At 52.3% G+C, this 19,844-nt stretch overlaps 1 protein-coding gene across 1 annotated transcript in view; it reads right to left on the reverse strand.

Moving 5' to 3' along the window:
* PXDC1 (PX domain containing 1) overlaps nucleotides 1-17,052 on the reverse strand; it is a 28,443-nt gene extending 11,391 nt beyond the window's left edge. The window contains exons 1-3 of the mRNA XM_045551600.1: nucleotides 16,593-17,052; nucleotides 3,598-3,689; nucleotides 3,131-3,248 (exon numbers count right to left, since the gene is read on the reverse strand). Of these exons, the coding sequence (XP_045407556.1) occupies nucleotides 3,131-3,248; nucleotides 3,598-3,689; nucleotides 16,593-16,848 (466 nt within the window). The 5' untranslated portion in view covers nucleotides 16,849-17,052. The remainder of the gene's footprint in view (nucleotides 1-3,130; nucleotides 3,249-3,597; nucleotides 3,690-16,592) is intronic.
* Between the last annotated feature and the right edge of the window lie 2,792 nt (nucleotides 17,053-19,844).

Raw genomic sequence — 19,844 nt, forward strand, 5'->3', positions numbered from 1 at the left:
AGTCAACCCTGTGAAGTTAGGACCCATAGACACTCAACCAGGATAAATGACCTAGCCTAACCTATAAAGAATGTTCTAGAGACCAGGTGCCAGCCAAGGAGGGGCTCCTGTACTCCCTGCTCTTGTCTCTAAGATGACACTGGAAGCTACCTTGGATAGATATCAAAAGCAGCATACTACCCAAAGCCATCTGCAGATTCAACACAATCCCTATCAAAATACCAGTAACATTCTTCACAGAAATAGAGAAAACAATCCTAAAATTGATGTGGAACCACAAAGGATGCTGAATAGCCAAAGCCATCTTGAGCAAAAAGAACAAAGCTGGAGCCATCACACGACCTGACTTCAAAATACACTACAAAGCTATGGTAGTGTACTGGCATGGTACCGGCATAAAAATAGAGACATGAACCAATGGAATAGAGTAGAGAACACACAAATAAATCCACACACTTGCAGCTAACTGATTTTCAACAAAGGTGCCAAGAAGAGATGATGGAGAAAGGACACCCTCTTCAATAAGTGGTGCTGAGAAAACTGGATATCCATGTGCAGAAGATGAAGCTAGATCCCTCTCTCTCACCAATACGAAAATCGACTGAAAATGGAATAAAGACCTAAATTTAAGACCTGAAACAATAAGATTGCTAGAAGAAAACATGAAATGCTTCATGACATTGGTTGGGCAAAGATTTTTTTACAACCCAAAAGCACAGGCAACAAAAGCAAAAATAGAAAAATAGAATTAAAAAGCTTCTGCTCAGCAAAGGAAACAATCAACACAATGCAAAGACAACCTATAGAATGGGAGAAAATATTTGCAAACTATGTACCTGATGGGGGCTAATATCCAGAATATATAAGGAACTCAAGCAACTCAACAGTAAAAAAACTCAAGTAATCCTTTTAAGAAATAGGCAAAATACCTAAATAGACATTTGCAAAAGAAGACATATAAATGGCCTACAGGTCTATGAAAAAATGCTCAACATCACTAATCATCAGGGAAATGCAAATCAAAACTATAATGACATATTACCTCGTACCTGTTAAAACAGCTATTATCAAAAAGATAAAAATAAATGTGGGCACAAATGTGGAGAAAGTGTAACTCTCATACATGGTTGGTGGGAACGTATATTATCGTAACCATTAACAGTATGGAGGTTCCTCAAAAAATTAGAAATAGAACTACCATATGATCCAGCAATCCCACTGCTGGGTATATGTCCAAAGGAAATGAAATCAGCATGTCAAAGGGGTGTCCGCACTCCCAAGTTTACTGCAGCCAAGATATGGAATTAACGTAAGTGCCCATCAACAGGTGACTGGATAAAGAAAATGTGCTATGTATATACATACACATGATGGAATACTATTCAGCCATAAAAAAGAATGAAATCCTACCATTTGGGGCAACATGGATGAACCTAGAGGACATTATGTTAAGTGACACATGCCAGGCACAGAAACAGAAATGCCACATGATCTCACTTGTGTGTGGAATCAAAAGAAGCTGATCTCATGGAAGTGGACAGTAGAATAGTGGCTCTTGGAGGCCTGGGAGGGGAGGAGGCACAGTGAGAGGCTGGTCAATAGGTACTAAGTTACAGACAGACAGGAGGAGTAAGTCCTGGTGTTCTACTGCACAGGAGGGTGAGTGTGGTTAACAATGCTGTATGGAACATGTCCAAATAGCTAGAAGAAAGGATTCTGAATGTGCTCACCACAGGGAAATATTCATGTATACGGTGATGGATATGCTAAATGTCCTGATTTGATTTTTACACAACATATACATGCATCAAAACATCACACTGTCCCCCATAAGTATGTATAAAAATTATGGGTCAACAAAAACAAAACCAAAAAAAGAGTAAAAAAAATGGCAATAGCCACAGGCAAGCCCGGGCGTTCATACTGCCTGAGCTGCACACACACAGTCATATCTACAAACTCATCTTCCATTCTGGGCTCCAGAACCTGCCACGCAGTCCAGTTCTCCCAAGCACACAATTAGGAATCTCATCCCTGCTGTGGCACGTAACTCAGCAAGGACTCTTCCACAGCCCATAGCATCAGTCACTCCATCCCCACTGTCCTCCTCTGTCTCCCCAGTTCCTTCCTAGTAGACAGCTCTGGGCTCAGAGCCCCTCTCCTCTGCTGACTTTTCCCCACTATCTTCCAAGTCCCTCCTTCATCCTCCACTCAGACATGGAAGGGTGGACGCAAGCTCCCTCCTCTCCCTCCTCCCTCCTGACCACGTGGTTATGTAGGAGCTCTCCTTTGGCCAAGCTGTGTCTCTTCTCATGGCTGTCTCCCCTCCCTGTCCAACGTCAAACTCTAGCAAGACCTCACACCTCACTCAAATGTCACCTCCAGGTCACAAGGTGACTGCCCCTCACTTGGGGAAACCCAGTCCTAGAGACTCTCAGGACAGAGCTCTTTCTCCTGCAAAATGCTCCTGAGCAGCCTTCACCAAAATAGCACTGCAAAAAGCAAGTCTGGTGTTCTTGGGACACGGCAACCCAGATCTCCCCAAGTCACCCAACTCGGACTGGCCAAGAAGTCCAGCCTTCCCCCTCCTTCCTTTCTACCCAGCCTGCGGGTGGCCGGCGGCAGGTCTTCTGTGAACAAGTCCATCTCATGCTGCTGACCTTTGCCTCTTCAACACTAGAAGGCACAGTCGCATGTCAACACTAACAAGACCTAAAATGTGCACGTCCCTTTTGGTCATGGCTGCCCTAAAACCAAGAACCAAATTCAGGGTCGCGTGATATGAACTCTCATTTCAGCAGTCTGGACTACTTACTGATTCTAGTAATTCACTTCAGAATGGCTCGTCAATGTTTCCATCGTCATACTATTAAGTAAGTTCCAACATATACGCCAAATAAATCCCTTTGGAAGTAGGAAGCGTATGAACTGCAGGTCGAAAGCACACTGCTTAGCAGAATTCAGCCAACAGTCTCTCTCCCTGTGTTCACAGTTCTGCTGGATTATCTTTCTGGAGCCCAGTGGTGGGTGTGGCCCACAGTGAAGACATCCATCCAGCGGGGAGGTTTCTGCCGACCACAGCCACCAACAGCAGTCTGCCCCCCCACAACACCTTTACAGCAGCACTTACCTGATATTTTGACCGGACTTTGGAAGCTGGGTTGAATTTTATGTACATTATCATTTTTTAACACCTGATCCAGAGGAGATCTTTCAAAGAAAGTGAGCACAACTTCTGACCTAGAATACTGGGAAGAAACATAGTCATTACTAAAAACGAATGGCTCCCACCAGTGGCCCCGTCTGTTTGCCTAGAAGGGGGCCCTGCTCCTCTGCAGTGGCGACCCCCCATGCTGACGCCCAGGGGGCCGTGCAGACGCTCTGGAGCTGACTGCACTGGCCTGGCCTGGCCGCAGTCACTGTGCACGTCTCACGCTCTCACGCTCTCGGGAGGCTGCGCCGCAAGGCCTCAGGGGCGGGGTGGCCCGTGGAAACAAGGGCTCTGTGAGACGGAGCGGGCAGACCAGTTACTTGGGGGAGTGGGCGCCCTTTGAACCCGAGAGACGCCAGCCCCGGCCAGCCCGCCCGCCGCCGTACTTTCCAGGGCAGGCTTATGACGGTCTTCAGCAGCTTCTCCACCTCGTTAAGCCGCGTCTCTATGTCCTGTGCATCCTTTATGGCCACCAGTCCTAGAATTGAGACAGAAATACCAAAATCAAAAACACAGGCCAGCAAATGTGCTGCCAGTTAAACACACCACCACAGACACCCACGACCCCCCGGTGTACTCCTCCTTACGGAGATGTCCAGGGACACCCTCTCAGCCTCAGGGACATACAGCGCTATTCCGAATGTCCTGCTCTAAACCCCGTTGAAGTTTCAGCTACCCAGTGATCGACGTCTGTGCTGGAGTCGATGCTGTCGATCTGAAAAGCGGGCGGTAGACCGAGGGGCAGGGAGGTGTAAGACCCCGCCGGGGGGATAGCCTGGGCCAGAGCCTAGCCCGGGACCACTCAGCCTGCCAGCGTGGTGGCTGCAGTGAGGGGAGGCTGGCCTGGGATCCACCCCACAGTGACATGGGGAAGGATTGCTCTCCCGGCCACAGCTGCCCAGATCACAAGGCCCATGTAAACGGAGCCCCTGTTTAGACAAGACATTTAAATGCCATGTTTGGAAGGAAAAATGTCAGATCCTTGCCTAGAGAAAACCAAAGTGGGCATGACTCTCGGCACTTTCCAGGAACCTAAGCATCTGTGCTTGTGACAGTCACCAGGAGCCCTGAGTCTGAGTGTCTGTTGGGCGGTACAATATTTTATTTTTAAAATGCTATAGCCCAAGGTGTGAGGATTCGGAGTGCTTTTGTCTCCTCGTGAGCAGTGCATAACGTAACCCTTCCCACCATAGTTTCTCTCCCTCAGCTTCCCAGGGATGGGGTAAGTTAGGTTCCCAAGGACACTGGCCTCTCCCCTATACTTCATGTGACCTAGGATGTCACCAAGCCTGTGAGCTGCAACCAAACCTCAGTACTATTATCAGTCGTGGAACTGAATTTTTTCAGAAGTTCTTGTTTAGTTTTGTTTGACAGTGCAAAGGGGTGTTCAGTTTTCGGGCAATTCATTGACTAGGTCTGCAAAAGAAATAAAAATGATTTCCTAAACCGATTGAAATTAAGAAGCCACAGAGCATATGGCCCATGGAAACTCCACCAGGGGCTCCCGGACATAGGGCAAAGGTATTTCTGAAAGCCTGGGCTATAGTGGGGGGTCCTTTACAGCGGGCGTCTGTCCGCAGGAGTCGAGGCGAAACCCTTCTCTCCACTTCCTCAAGCACGTGCCAGGCACCCCCTTCGCCCGGCCCACCTGGTGCCCAGGTGTCCCTGTTTGTCAGCAGGGCTGACTGCTCCAGCCCACTGCACCCTCCTCAGCCACACAAGGCCCAAGCAACCAGCCACCCAGGCAGCAAGAGTCCGAGAGGTGGCAGGGTGGGCTGTGACCCGCCCACTGGAAACCCCCAGGCCTCTGTCCTCAGGGCTTGTGCACCCATCCAAGCTAGATGCCTGGGCCCTCACAAGGCCACCCTCTGCCCCTCTGCACCAGCCCTGCCCCACCACCCTGCATGCCAGGGGAAGGAGGAGCAGGAAGAAAAACAGAATGAAAATGCCGGAGTGTCAGATTCTCTGGATGCCTTGTCCCCAAGCCCTGAATTCCTTGCATTTCAAATATCTATATACTGCAATTTATATATGTCTCTCTCTCTCTCTCTCTCTCTCTCTCTCTCTCTCTCTATATATATATATATATATATATATGCACCACTCCTTGGACCAAAATGCTTTGATCCTCTGCTTGCTACAGAGAAGTCTACAGAGGAAGAGATAGCCAATTCAAAAGTCTCAGAAAGTTGTTTTTAAAGCAAAGACAATTATATAACTCATCCCCACAAAGTGCTTCTTTATTCTAAAACAAGCAAAACTACTGGTATATTTCAACTTTTATCACAGCTAGAATACTAGTTTCAAATTGATCAAATTTATGACACAGTAGTTGTACTGTCATGTTCTGTAGGTACAACTTACAGGAAGATAAGTTAACGCATACAGCATATTTACACCCATTTCCTAGCATGTAAAGCATAATTTAACAACTTACAAATATAGAGGTTTATAATTTTTTTATCTTTGCTTTGATGACATATCTTTGGCTACACCTTTGATTTTAATTAATGTTCTGCTCTTGGTCGGGTTTATAACCTCCAACGGTAACACTTATCAAGATAAATACATTCTGCTGTATCTTCTTTCAGTTTGGCCAAATTTAGTAAATAAAATCCAGCATGCATAGTTAAATATGCACTTCAGATAAACAATGAACAATGCAATCGTAGAGACAGACTTACACTAAAAACTTATTTGCTGTTTATTTGAAATTCAGACTTAACTGCATGTCCTATATTCTATTTATCTGGCAACACTCTTTTCTTCGTGACCCATTTTCCAGATTGAAGCAGATAGAGACGGGCAAGAGTACCCGGTCAGACCTCCGGAAACAGTGTATTTTAGCTGGACGCACAGGCCCTCCCGGATCTGACCCCGGCCCACCTTTCCAGCTCTGTGCCCTGTGAAACACACCCTCGTGCCAGCCCCACTGGCCAACACGACCCCCACACAGTCGCATAGCACTGCCCACCTCCGGGCTTGCGCGTAGAAAAGCCCACCCAGGCGAAGGCCACCTGCTCTTCGACAGTGGGACCTGGTCCTAGCTCTGCGCCCCCAGAGAACCCATCCTGACCTCTGCAGCCTTCGCCATTCTGCACAATAACTGCACAGTCACCTGTGGGTCTCCCCAGGTCCCCCGTGGGAACCTGAGGATAGGAGGCACCTTGGGCTCATCTCCCTGTCACCAGCAACCAGCATGGTGCTTTCCACACTCAAGGGATCCGATGTTCACTGGCTGTCTACGGAACAAGCTAGCATCAGAGAAGACAGAAGTCGAAGTCAACAAGCATCAGTCACCTTCCTGGGGGTGTGCTCCAGCTTGCCCTGGGGTGGCAGCCTCAGCCTGACCCCAGGCTGGATTCCAGGCCTCTCAGGAGAGAGCTGCCTGAGGACCAAGTGGCACTGAGACTACTGAGCCCTTCTGGTTTGATTTCATTTATGGAAATGTGCAGAACCATATTGCCTCCTTTCTCCTGTTTTTATGTTTCTAAAAGGAAGCCAAATAGTGCTCCTTGGAAATGTAAACATGCTTAAAAACTACAAAAGTGGGGCTGAGAAAACTTAAATAGGGAAAGAGATGATGCTGGAATCCCTCCCTGCAAGCACAAAAATGACAGCTCATTATTTTTTAAGCTCTGGACTTTCAGTTAGGGCCATGTTTATCATTTAACTTCCCATCCTGGGCCAGGTGCAGTGGCTCATGCCTGTAATCCCAGCACTTTGGGAAGTTGCAGCAGGAGGCTTGCTTAAGCCCAGGAGTTCGAGACCAGCCTAGGAAACATGGCGAGACCCCCATCTCTACAAAAAATTTAAAAATTAGCCTGGTGTGGTGGTGCCACCTGTAGTCCCAGCTACTCAGGAAGCTGAGGCAGGAGGATCACTTGAGCCCAGGAGTTTGAGGTTGCTGTGAGCTATGATGACACCACTGCACTTGAGCTTGGGTGACAGAGCAAGACCCTGTCTCAAAAATTAATAAATAATTCCCCATCCTGGCTCCTGGGTGACAATCAGGCTGGCAGTCTGGATCAGCTTTATTAAGGTGCTGTTTCTGAGAACCCCGTCCACCTGAATGACAAGGAACACTGGCCCCTTCCCCAGGAGGGGCTGCAGCTGACACATGAAGTGGCAGATTCTGTTGAATTCACTGAAACCTACCTGATTAACAGCAGCACAGCTGGGCTACTATTGTTTCAGCTGCAACTACCGGCACTTCAGATGGTGATGAGAATGGCATGAACCCCCACAGTAGCCTTGCCCCAGCAAAGCACCCCCACTCCAATCAGGGCATGGAGGAGTCACCAGCCAAGAGGCTTCAGACAGCTTGGCCTTTTTAAAACACCAAAGTTCACATTTCCTTTCTCTCCAGGGTCCTGGACGTCATTCTCCTTCAATTGTTTTAAAAATGTTTTCCACCAAACTGGAGGGTATCTTTGATGTGGAAGGAAAACACTTAAAAAGAAAAACTACACTCTGGAGCCACAGTGCAGAAACGAAATAAATCTTCACTGTGAAATTTCTAACTATTTCACACTGAGAAATTGGGGTTTCTCAATTTCACAGCCGGTGGAAACCTCAAACACCTGCTGCCAATGCCCAAAATGATAAATTCTCAAAGTGATACAGCACTGAAAGGTGAAGTTCTGAGCAGAACCCTCACTTGAGACACTGCTTTACTTCTCAGGGACAGACAACAAGAGATATTAGTCCAGGACGTCCTGCTACCTCCAGAACAAACTGTCTGTGTGCGTTTGAGTTCCTTTCCATCCTACCTGTTGTAGTCTTCCTTTGTGACTCAAGTGCTGTGGCTTTTAATGGCTGCTACAGCTTGTCCAAATACAATTTTAAATCTCATTTTAAAAAATGTGCTTAGGGCTGGGCGCAGTGGCTCATGCCTGTAATCCTAGCACTCTGGGAGGCCGAGGCAGGTGGATTGCTCGAGGTCAGGAGTTCGAGACCAGCCTCAGCAAGAGGGAGACCCCGTCTCTACTAAAAATAGAAAGAAATTATCTGGCCAACTAAAAAATATATATAGACAAAATTAGCTGGGCATGGTGGCGCATGCCTGTAGTCCCAGCTACTCGGGAGGCTGAGGCAGTAGGATCGCTTAAGCCCGGGAGTTTGAGGTTGCTGTGAGCTAGGCTGACGCCACGGCACTCACTCTAGCCCGGGCAACAGAGCGAAACTCTGTCTCAAAAAAAAAAAAAAAAAAGTGCTTAAATAATTTAGGATCATCTAAAGCTCTTGGCTTTTACATTCCAAATATTGTTGATGGCATAATTCTGTGGGGTTCTTGTCTAACTCGGATTTACTATCTGAGGTTGTAAGGATAAATACTGCAGGCGGGTGATACGGCTGTGAATACTCTGGGATGCACATTAAAAAGGAAATCAAAGCCTCTTGAGCAGGAGGCTGTCGTTCCCAGTCGTGCCAGCAGGGGGAGGAAGCACTCTGTGGAAGCGGCAAGATTTGGTTCACCACAACCCACATTGAAGGAAATTAACTCAGAAGAATTCACAGCCCTCAGAAATTATCCTAATTTCTGATAAGGTACAATCACTACTATAACCTCAACTTAAAAAACTCCACTGCACACAATCTGTGACATGAGAATGTTGTCTAGATTCAGCCCAAATGGTTAAGAATTTGAAAGTGAAAAACTGGTGACACAAGTGCATGTGAATTCCCGCAGGCCAACTGTCCAGACGTCTGGGACTAAGCGTCAGCCCGGAGCAGCCAGGGCGCCCTTTCGTCCCTTCTAAAGGAGTTGGGCCTTGAAAACTTAGAACACCAAAGGTTTCTGTCAGTTTTGGATTAGCTGGTTTCTGCAAACACAAACACCTGATTTATTCTTAGAACCCCGACTGAACATGACATGCTGGTATCGGCACAGGACGTGTCGGTGAGAGCAAACACAAACAAATGCAGTTTCGTCATCTCAGAAACCCGGGTCCAGAGTCCCGCTTTTTGGCAAGTGGAGGCTTTGGGCTGAACACTTCTGATAACTGTCCCAAGCTTCCTCCAGGGAGGGCTCTGGTGGTCTGACTCTAACTCCAGTGGTTCTTGCCGCTGTCATTCTGGGAATAAAGACTAGCTGCCGTTGGGTCCACTAGGGAGGAAGCACATTCAGGAATGTCCATTACCCAAAGAACAGGCCTCTCTCAGGAGAAGAGAGGCAGCTGCACAACCCCCACACAATAGACAGCCCTGGGACAACGAAGTGAACTTTCAAACTGAGTCAAGTAACAAACCACATTTAAATTGTTTCCTTTCCATTTAACAAATGCGTCCATCCCTAGCTGCACACAGATGCACACTGCGGGTTGAGGGTGGAATGTGCCTCACTGTGTGCTGCCGGAGAAACACATGCTTTCAAGGTTGAGTGTAATACACATTTTGGAAACAAAATATTTTCTATTTTTCAGGGAAACTTTCAATGCTTACTTCCTAAGTACCTGTTTTCTAAGTAGAAATCCTGAAGAAAAAAGTAAGAAATGATAAGCCCATTGTTTTTTGCATAATTAAGCAATCTGATGGAAATTCTAACTCCTGGGAAACCGAGGCTACTCTTTGAGACTTGCATGTTTTCACCTATGCGGAGTCGCACGGCATAGCTGTATGACAAGAGTGACAGTGGGCTATGCTGGTGTCAGGACAGAACACCTCTTGGCCCACACTCCCCCTGGTGATATCCCAGGGCTCCAGCGGGTGGGTTCAGCCCTTGCCCCGTCGGTGCCCCTGCACGGTGGCGCCCACAGCGGTTGCAAGGGTCGGGAAGGCATCCACAGTCTTCCTCCTCTACATCTTTCCAAGAGTGAAAAGCCGTGCAGAAAATGCAGGAGGAAGAGACGGAGGAGGGAGAAAGAGAACAAACACTCTGCAGACCAGGAAGGGGCTGAGGGAAGCCGTCTTCCAGGCTCTGCTGCTGCCGCTGCTTCCTACGCCTGGCAGGTGCCTTTTTCCAGAGTGGGGAAGAAGTGTTCCACTTCGACTTACTGATCTTTGTTCTGCTCTTCCCCTAATGCTTCCTTCTCTAGGCCCCTTCATTATTCTCCCCACTAAACGCCAAATCCCCTTCCTAAACTTTACACTCACCATTTTGCAACGGCTGTTCACTTAGCCAATCTGTCCAAAAGCACCAAAGGTACCCAGGGTGCCAGCAGGGAGTAAGCACTTCCTCATTCACTCTGCCCCACGCCCCGCGGACCTCATCCTCTGTGTGAGCCACGTGTCAGGAGACACTGAGGGCAGGACCCCGGCCTCCCAGTGCCTTCATGCTAGCTGGAAGGGCTGGCAGGAGGCAAACACTGACCAGAAAGTGTCACCTGCCAGGCAAAGTCTAGGGACTAGGAAGACATACAGCTGGGGACCCTACCACCCCAGGGCAGGAGGGCGCCCGAAGGGTGAGCAGAAATAAGGGGGAGAGAGGGAAAGGGATGGGGCGTGGGAGGCCCCGATGGCAGGCGAGGGCGGGGTGGGGACAGCCAAGATCAGACCGACAGACAGTGAGGGCCTAGGGTTTGCCCAGGGGCCATGGCTTCCCATGCAGGTCCTGGCCGCAGGAGCTCTGGGCACCTGGCAATTCTATTTCTCAAGGTAGAGCAGACTCTGGCCCCAGGATTCCATGGGACCCAAGCCCGACCCACGCTAAGCACCCAGTTCTGGTTTTCCAACCAACAAAGCCACAGGCCTGGTCTGTGGGGCTCCCGCTGCAGTACGGTGTCGAGTCCCCCTCTGTGGGCTTGCTTTCTGGCCAGGGCAGGGGGTGTCCCCAGGGGGTGCGGGCTACACCTGGAGAGCACACTATTTGGGCCTGTGGGGGACCCTTGGGCAGGCCAGTCCCACGAGGCAGCGCCCATGCTCTCCTGCCTGGCCCACTCTCATCTAGGGACACTGCGTGTGCCCAGGCAAGGGGCAGCGAGTCCAGAGCCAGCAACTCTCATGTGTCCAGTTTGGTGCTGAGCACTTCGAGGCCACTACAGATGTCAGTACTCACCACAGCCCTGCCACGCAGGTGTAAGCCGGCAAAAGAGCTCTGTGGCGTGTCCATCATCCTCTCACTCCGGGGTGGGGTGCGCAGGGCATGGGCTGGAGGTGTCTGTCTAGGCGATGCTGTCACCCCACCTGGGGTGTGCTCAGCATGGCGTGACCACTACCGTTTAAGGGATGCACAGCTTCAAAGAACAGAACAGAGCACAGAATGCCTTGCCTCAAACGTCCTCCCTCCACCTCACACCGCCGAGCAGAGGACTCAGACAAGGTGCTCTGAGGGGCTTCTCGGGCCTGCTCTGTGACAAAGGAGTGATCTCTTCAGTGGCAACAACCAAATGTGGTGGGAAGTAACGTGCCCTCGGAGCAGGCCACTGAACCACCCGTGTAAGTCTCTGGCTCCCAATGGGAGGTTAACTCAGGTGTCACCTGGGCCCCCAGGCACAGTCAGAGATCTGCTGGCATGGAATCGGGGGCCACAAACCCAACGCAGCCAGGTGACCGTTTACGGAGAGAGAAGAGGACCCCAGGAGCTGCGGGAGAGGAAATCAGAATGGAGTCTGGGGTAGGCAGCAGGTGTGGGTTTGGGAAAGAAAAACAGACCAGAAGGAAAAGAGAGGAAGAGGAGGCTGTGTGCTGGTAGGTGGCCCCGTCAGCAGCCCCGGCAGGGCGTCCCCAGCCCAGGATGGGGACAGCAGGAAGAGTCAGAAACGGCCTGTGAGTCAGAAAAGACCACCCAAATCCCCCGAGAAGTGAACGCCGCCCGCTGGGAGGAGCAGGATGTCCCAGGTGGCGTCTGTGTGGCGCGGGGCCAGTCAGAGGTGAGGCGCAGGCCGGCCAGCACTCCGCCCGCAGGGCCCTCCTGGCGGGGCAGAGACGGCATCTCTGTGCCCTGCTCTGCTGCCTGGGACCGGCACTCCTCTGATCGCTTTTTAGCCACTGTCACTAAGAAAGTGAATTCGGTGGCCTTGCAGTTGGTGGCCCCATCAGGTAGGGTTCTCCCCTCGTGTTTCCGGTTTACACAAAGCTTCTCCCCTGACTGTCCACATGAGAAAAGTGCGAGCGGGTTCAGGGCTTGGGAATGGAATGCACTTTTCCCAGAGCTGTCGGGGTGGTGGGAGTCCAGTGGTCACATCTGTGTCCAGTCCTTTCTGCTGACAGCCCTGAAGTCTGAGTCTCCTGGCACTCAGATCTCAACTTTAAGAGACAGTCTCCTAGACACAGGTGGATCCATGTCCTTGCTGGTGGAGGTGAACACAGACAGGTAACTCTGCACCAGCTACCTCTGCACACAGGCTGGCAATCATGGGCCTCACCTGGAAAAAGTGCTAAAACACCCCGTTCTGAGCCGGGCTCCTGAACTGGCTCCCACAGCACGCCAGCTCCTGCAGTCTTCCCCAGCACAGAAAATGCTGCACCTCAGGTTCAAAATTGTGATGTCCTCCCCATTGTTCCTTCACAGCCCACATCTGGCCTCTCAGTTCTCCCTCAAGACAAATCATTTTTTGCCCACTTTTCCCACCTGCCCTGCTGCACCTGGCACCTGCCTCTATGGCTCCCCATCCTCCTCTGGGGTCTCTCACCACAGCAGCTGAGTTTGAGTCAGATCAAATCACTCCTCTGCTCAGAGCCCTCCAGAGATTACAACCATCCACCTCCCTGCCCAGCACTCCCCACTCCAGCCTCTACAGCCTCCTCATTCCTCAAACCCACCAGGCACACACTGGCCCCAGGGCCTTTGCACTTGTTCTTCCTTCTGCCCAGAATCCTCTTCCCGAGGTACCCACTGGCTTGCTTCCTCCTTTCCTTCTGGTCTCTACTCAAAGGTCACTTGTCAATGAGACCATCCCTGGCCACCTTATCTAAGAGAGAAACCCCTCCTTTGCCCCTAACAAGTTATAACCCTTTATTTGCTTTCCTATTTTCCTTCTAAACATTTATCACTGTCTAACATTTTTCTTTTACTCATTTATCTTGTTTATTATTGGATTTCTCCCAACCAGACTATAAGAATCATGAGGACAGGGACATTCTTGGTCTGTTTTGTTCATTGCTGTGTCCTTGGCACCTTGAATGGTGTCTGGCACATGGCAGGCATTCACTGGATATTTGGTGGAACAAATGAATATAAAGCCATAACACTGATTGCACAGTAACTAAGAATCAAAGATCATCTGACTACTTGTGGAAGTAGAATCTATTGCTACAGTGACCAGCCCAGCTTAGACATCACACGACCTGAAATAGGTGCTTTAAAAAGAGGATCAAAAAAATCCAGGAGCCTCAAGCAGTCAATGGGGAAATTCTGCATGTTTATGTTTTAAACTGTAAACCTTTCTAGATGTGAGAGATATAAATAACGAGTAACCCTGAACCAGGTTAGGTATTGCATACAGGGGATTTAAATTTAAGACTTAGGCCCACTGGTGTTAGAGTGCAGAAAAAGCAAGAAGGAAACACCTCGCTAATCCCCTGGAAGCAGGTAGCTCCCTCCTGTAGGGCAGTGGGACAAGAAAGGAAGAGGTGGCATATCAGATCCCCATCAAGAAGTGGGTCAGGTGGGAGCAGAGATTGCAGCCAAAGAGGCTGGAGGACAGAAGCTAGACAAGCCCTTAGGTGAGCCTCGCCCTTACCTCACCCAAATGGAAGGCCAGGAAGGTATGTGAGTGAACACTGTGCCTCTACCCCAGACAGGGGTTTAAATATCCCTGCAGATGTGTCACCGTGACACATACAAGGCCCATGGGTGGCTGCCAAGCATAACACCACAGAAAAAGCACAATTCTCTCCATATAAATATTCTCCCCCACTGCAATACTTGGGGGACCAAGGAAAAGGACTCAGCATCCCTTTAATTGCATTCAGATTCAAAAATGCAAGGGGGGCCAAGGCTTGCACACCCTTGAAGGGTATGCAGACACTTACAAGAGCTGCCAGCCCACTGCCAGCAGAAGCTCAGAAACCCAGATTTATTTCCTCACGATGCTTTTCAATGAAACTAGAGTGGAAATCTAACCCAGCCCAGAAATAGTTCCATAAATGTAAACTAGGGAATCTGATGGGGAATTATACTGAGAAAAGCTGGCATCACCGACAGTACAATACACACATCTGGTTGCCTTTTGTGTTTATAGTTTATATATCCAGACAATCTTTTCATGCAAATAATAAATCTGCATGGAAATAAGGTGGAATCTTTTTTTACATTACTATGATGTATTTTATTTAGCAAACAATTTCCCTGGACTTCAAAGGATCAAGGAAGGACAGGACTTCCCCTGGCATTACACGACAAAACTCAGGGCGTGCCAGGCAGGGACCAGCTTGCCTCCACACAGAGAACCAAGGCTAGAATGGAGACAGGGCTTGAGGTCACCCTCCTCTGGTCCCAGGCTCCCTTCCTTACCCCCTCCAGGCCCTTGCAGGAGGCCTCCACGGGACAGGACATGCCACTAGCCAAGGAACAGTTCCAAGAGTTCCACCCTGGGCTATTAGAAAGTCCTTTACACCCACCCACTGGTCCTCACGCTGACTGCCCCTGCCAGCCCTACCACTCGCACATTTCCTCCCTACTTCTGATTTTTGTTCCCCTTTAGGTACTTGATGGCAGCTATCATATCGCTCTGAGTCTTCTTTTCTCCATGGAAATCACCCACTTCCACGCTCTCAGTGTATCCACACACCTCAACCCTGCACGACTTGCATGAGTGCCAGAGGCAGAACCAGGGCACGTGCACAGAGGGTGCCTCACACTGCCCTCCCTTCTGCTCTAGGTAAGGCATTTTCGCCTGGGCATCCCAAGGGAACTGCACCCACACCCCTCTTCTCATCACCTGCCAGCAACCCCAGCCAGAAGCAGCTGATGCTGGCAATAGCAATGACAAGTGGCACTTGTGGAGGGCTTACGGTTAGACTCTCCCCACAAATGGCAGAGGCAATAGGTACGATGTTACAGGTGAGGTGCCACACGGGGACGAGCCAAATGGGGAGCCAACTGCAACCAGTCTGTTAGGGTCACAGCTCAGCCCGGACACCAGACCAGAGTGAGGCCCAGGGCCTCCAATGTGTTTGTGGCCTGCCCTATTCTGGAAGAAGTTACTGAATAAACTGTGTTCCTTCATGATGCTTTCCTGATTTGGGTATTCATTTGTTAGATTTAAAATATCATAACATAGCAAATCCAAGGAAAACTGCTTCTATGCTTGAAATAACTCCCAACTATCTCAGCAACATCTAAAAACCTGTGAACGTGGGAAGGAAGTCAAAGGTAGGCCTTCTCACTCAGGGCCCAACTCGATGGCTTTGGGAGCCTTTCCAGAGGATGTGTCTGCCAGAGGATGTGTCGTGAGAACTGAGCTAATTACCCATATAATTCACACACTGGGGTGGGGGCCTGTCCCCAGGGGAAGGCAGAGGCTATCTCAGACCTCAGCCAGCCTCAGTGCGAGTGTCCCTGATTCTCTGGGCTGCCGGTGGTCACACACCAGGAGGAGGGTCTCTGCTCAGAAGCCCTACAGTCTTCTCTGCCCCTTCTCCTCGCCCGGCCCTCGCTGGGGGAACCTCTCTCCAGCTTGCCACCTCACCCCCAAATATTCATGTCTCCAGTTCGGCCCTCTCTCTCTTCTCCGCTCTTCCAGCCCCTCTCTGCCCAGCTCCAAAGGGCCGCTGTGGGCAGGGCGGTAAGAAATGGGGAGCCACCGCAGTTTCTGAGAACAAGAATCCCCTGAGCCAGAACCACTCACAAGGCCAAGGAGGAGGCGGCAGACGCTAATCAAACCCGAATGAGGACCCAGCCCTGGGGTGGGGACCCTGGGCTGTCCGCTGTAGTCGTAGGCGGGGCGGCTTCCCCCGGAGGAGGGACGGAAGAGCTGCGTGGCACCTCGCACCCAGGGTCGGCTGTCGCCAGAGTAGACCAGGGGAGAACTCTGGGCGGCGGCAGACCCGATGCTACCCCCAATTCAGACATTGTAGTCAACTGGCCCCAAACGCTTCCCCAGTACCCCCGCCAACCCTCCCGGAGCAGGGGCTGCGCCTAGCTGGCCGCCGCACTTGCACTGCTCAGCCTGGGTGCCCTCTCTCGAGGCCGCGCCTTCCTGAGAAGTAGCTCGCCCTTGGGGACGGTCAGGGCGCCTGTCCTGCCGGCCTCAGCCCCTTTCCCACCCCCTGTGAAGCCTCGGGGCTTCACAGGCCGGCTCTCAATCCTCCCATCATTTGGGGGCACAGGGTATAAGTGTCCCCGTCCGTGCCGAGCCAGGGGTGGGGGAGCGCAGAGAAGTCGCAGTCTCCGTTTAAGTAACTCTTCCCAGCCTCCTTCGCTGCACTTCAAAGCTCTCGCGCCCCCACATCCCTAACCCTCGGGACCCCGGTCCTTGGCGCCCCCCGTGCCCCGCACCTTGCCACAGCGGCCCGCGCGCCAGCTCGGGCCGGTCCTCGGGGAAGGCGTCGCGGAGGCGCTGCCACAGGCGGCGCAGGTCGGCGAAGCTGCGGTGCAGGTAGAGCACGCTGCGGTCGGACCACTCGGTGCGGATCTCGAAGAACTCCTCCTCGTCGCCGCGCCGGCTCACGATGAGCCTGCGGATGCCGTTCACCCAGCAGCCGCGCACGAACATGTTCACGAGCGACGTGCCCTCAAACACCGCCGAGGCCATGCCGCGCGCCGCGCATGCCCCCGCCGCCGGGGGCGCCCTCGGCCCCCGCCCGCCAGCCCGCCGGGGTCTGCCCGGGGGGAGGGTCTGTGCAGGGCCGGGGTCCGTCCGGGTCTCCCCGGGTCTGGGGTCCGTCCGGGGTCTGTCCAGGTCCGGGTCTGTGCAGGGCTGGGGTCCGCCCGGGTCCGGGGGCCGGCTGGGGTCTGCCTGGGGCCGGGTCTATGCAGGGCTGGGGTCCGTCCGGGTCTCCCCGGGTCCGGGGTCCTCCCGGGGTCTGCCCGGGGCTGGAGGCCCGCTGGGTCTGTCCGGGTCCGGGGGCCGGCCGGGGTCTGCGCGGGGCCGGGTCTGTGCAGGGCCGTGGTCCGTCCGGGTCTCTCCGGGGCCGGGGTCCCTCCTGGAGCTCCCTGGATGCTGCGAGCGGCCCGCGCTCGGAGCGGCGCGGGGCCGAGTCGCTCAGGCCGGGCCGGGCGGCGGCTTTATAAGGCGCTTCCCACCGCGGTGGCGCGGTCGTCGACGTCGGGGCCAGGCCGCGTCCGCCTCCCTCCGGCCTCCCGGTGAACGGCGCCGCGGACCGCGCGCGGAGGGTCTCTCCTGGCCGGCCGCGCCGCACGTCGTCTCCCCGGAGCCCGCGCCGCTGCGGCCGCGGGGACCCCGGCGCCAGGAGCGGGGCGGAAAGCCGAGTGCTCCCCCGCCTTCGCGCCCCCCGCGCCGCCCACCGCTTCCTCCCTGCTCGGCCCCTGAGCCGCCGGTCGGTGACTGGACGAGAAGCCGGGAAGGGAGGGCGGGGCAGGCGGGCCCTGCGCTCGCGGGGGCGCTAAGCGGAGACTTTTTTCTCTTTCTGTTTTGCGATCCTCGGGACCTCTGCGGTCTGGGGGCGGCGCGCTCCGCCGGGCCCGGCAGCGGGGGGAGACTGCGAGTAGCCGGGGGTCCCGAGGCGGGGCCGCGTGTGCTGAGGCGGGGGCGAGGGCCTGGCCGAGCGCCAGGCGTCAGAGGGGTGGCCTCGCCTTCGTGTCCCCGCCGCCCGCGCTCGCCCCGAGCTGGGCCGGCCCGCCCCGCGTCCCCCCCTGCCCGGCGTCCCCGCCCCGCGTCCGCCCGAGCATTCCGGTCGTGCCTCAGCGGGGCCAAGGCCCAGGACGCGGCGGGACGCGCAGACCTGGGGCAGGGCCGGCCGGGCAGGGCAGGGGTCCTCAGGAGCTCCGCCGGGGTCGCCCTCTGAGAAGGGAGGTGGCACAGAACGGTGGCGGGGAAGGAGGTCTCCTTGGAAAGGGCGTCCCGGGTGAGCCGCACGCCCTTTGGGAGCTTGAGCCGAACTGGGGAAACGGCCCACACTGAGAACGGATTCGCAGCCACCGTTACTTCGGCTGTGCCTAATTGAAAGATCATTCCTAGCGGTAGTTTAAGGATTGGAAGTTCGTTCCAGAAGTGACTCGAGCGACCTCACATCGCCGTAGGCACGGCTGGGAGGGCGAGGGCGAGCCCCGCAGCCCATGCAGCGTTCTGGAAAGTCACCGAAGCCCCAGTGCAGGCAGAAACAGAGGCTGACGGCAGGTGGCCTGTCTCTTGGCTCAGCCGCGACCCAGATGTGTCCCCTACTACCACTGCCGCGTTTTATTAAGACTGCGTCCATGACTTGTAGATGTCGTATCTTCAAAGTCCTTCATTTGGGTTTACCTTCACCTCCCTGTGTTGGTCAGCCTCCCCTTTTACGGTGTAAACCGGGAGGAGAGGGTGATTTCCGCAGTCTGGTGTCCCCGCACCCCGCCCCGCGCTGGGCCGTAGGTGAGTGCTGGGTGAGAGCAAAGGAGTCGCCAGGGTGAGGGAGGGGCCGGAGGGCGAGGCGCTGAGAGAGCTGGGCAGCCTTGGGAGGCATCCTGCCCCCCACCCCATCCCCTCCGGACACTCCACTTTTCTGGGGCTGCCCCAGCTGAGCAGCATCCCCAGGACTTTAAGGGCCAGAATTATGGCGCTTTTTTGACTCCTGTTTGGGGAGCAGCCCTCACTGTGTCCCATCTTGGCTAGGAACAGTCAGGTCTTCATTCTCCTATTGGCTAAGAGGCCTAACTTTGTGACACTGTCTTTCAGTTTGTGCCAGGCATTCCTGGTCACTGAAGAAGAGAAAGTGTTTTTCATATTCGTGATGTTTGTTTGTCTAAGGAGACCTGGAACTAGAGAAAACTAGATGGCCGAGGAAAAATAACAAGTGCCTAAAAGCCACTAATAATTACAGAAATGTAGATTAGAACACAATGAACTGCCAGTTTTTAGTCCATTGGATTGATACAAACTTTTAGAACCCATTAAATAAAAATTATCCAAAATCTGGAAATAGGGTCAATAGAATAGTCATCCTTCCAGTGTATGTCCTTTCAATGACATATTGAAGCATCATTTAAAGGCCCAAGGATTACTTAATTTTCTAGTACAACATACCATTGTTTAATGTTGCTGTTTACTAATAATGAAGGGCTAAGGCAGACTCTATGAAGTTGTATATTAATTTGTAGATTTGTGTCTGGTAGAGATGGAAATAATTTCTGTCCCAAAGAAATGATATTCACAAAGGTTATGATTTATCGCCCTGTAGGACATTAATCATTCTTTTATCTAGCCTAGCAATCTTTTTTTTTTTTTTTTGAGACAGTCTTGCTGTGTCACCCAGGTTAGAATGCAATGGCATCATCATAGCTCATAACAACTCCCAAACTCTTAGGCAAAAGTGATCCTCCTGCCTCAGCCTCCTATGTAGCTGGGACTACAGATGGGCACCACTGTGCCCAGCTAACTTTTCTATTTTTAGTAGAGATGGGGTCTAGCTCTTGCTCAGGCTGGTCTCAATAGCAATCTTATTTTAAGACTCTTTTTAAGGACTATATAAACCCAGTCCCCTAAATGGTCTTTGAATCAGCTTTTTCATCTTAAAATTTTCTTGTTATTAATATGTTTAATAAATTTTTTATCACATGCATTCCATATTTGTAGAAACATTTAAGAGGCATATT

Source organism: Lemur catta, chromosome 5 (genome assembly GCF_020740605.2).
Source record: "Lemur catta isolate mLemCat1 chromosome 5, mLemCat1.pri, whole genome shotgun sequence".
Classification (NCBI taxonomy): Eukaryota; Metazoa; Chordata; class Mammalia; order Primates; family Lemuridae; genus Lemur; species Lemur catta.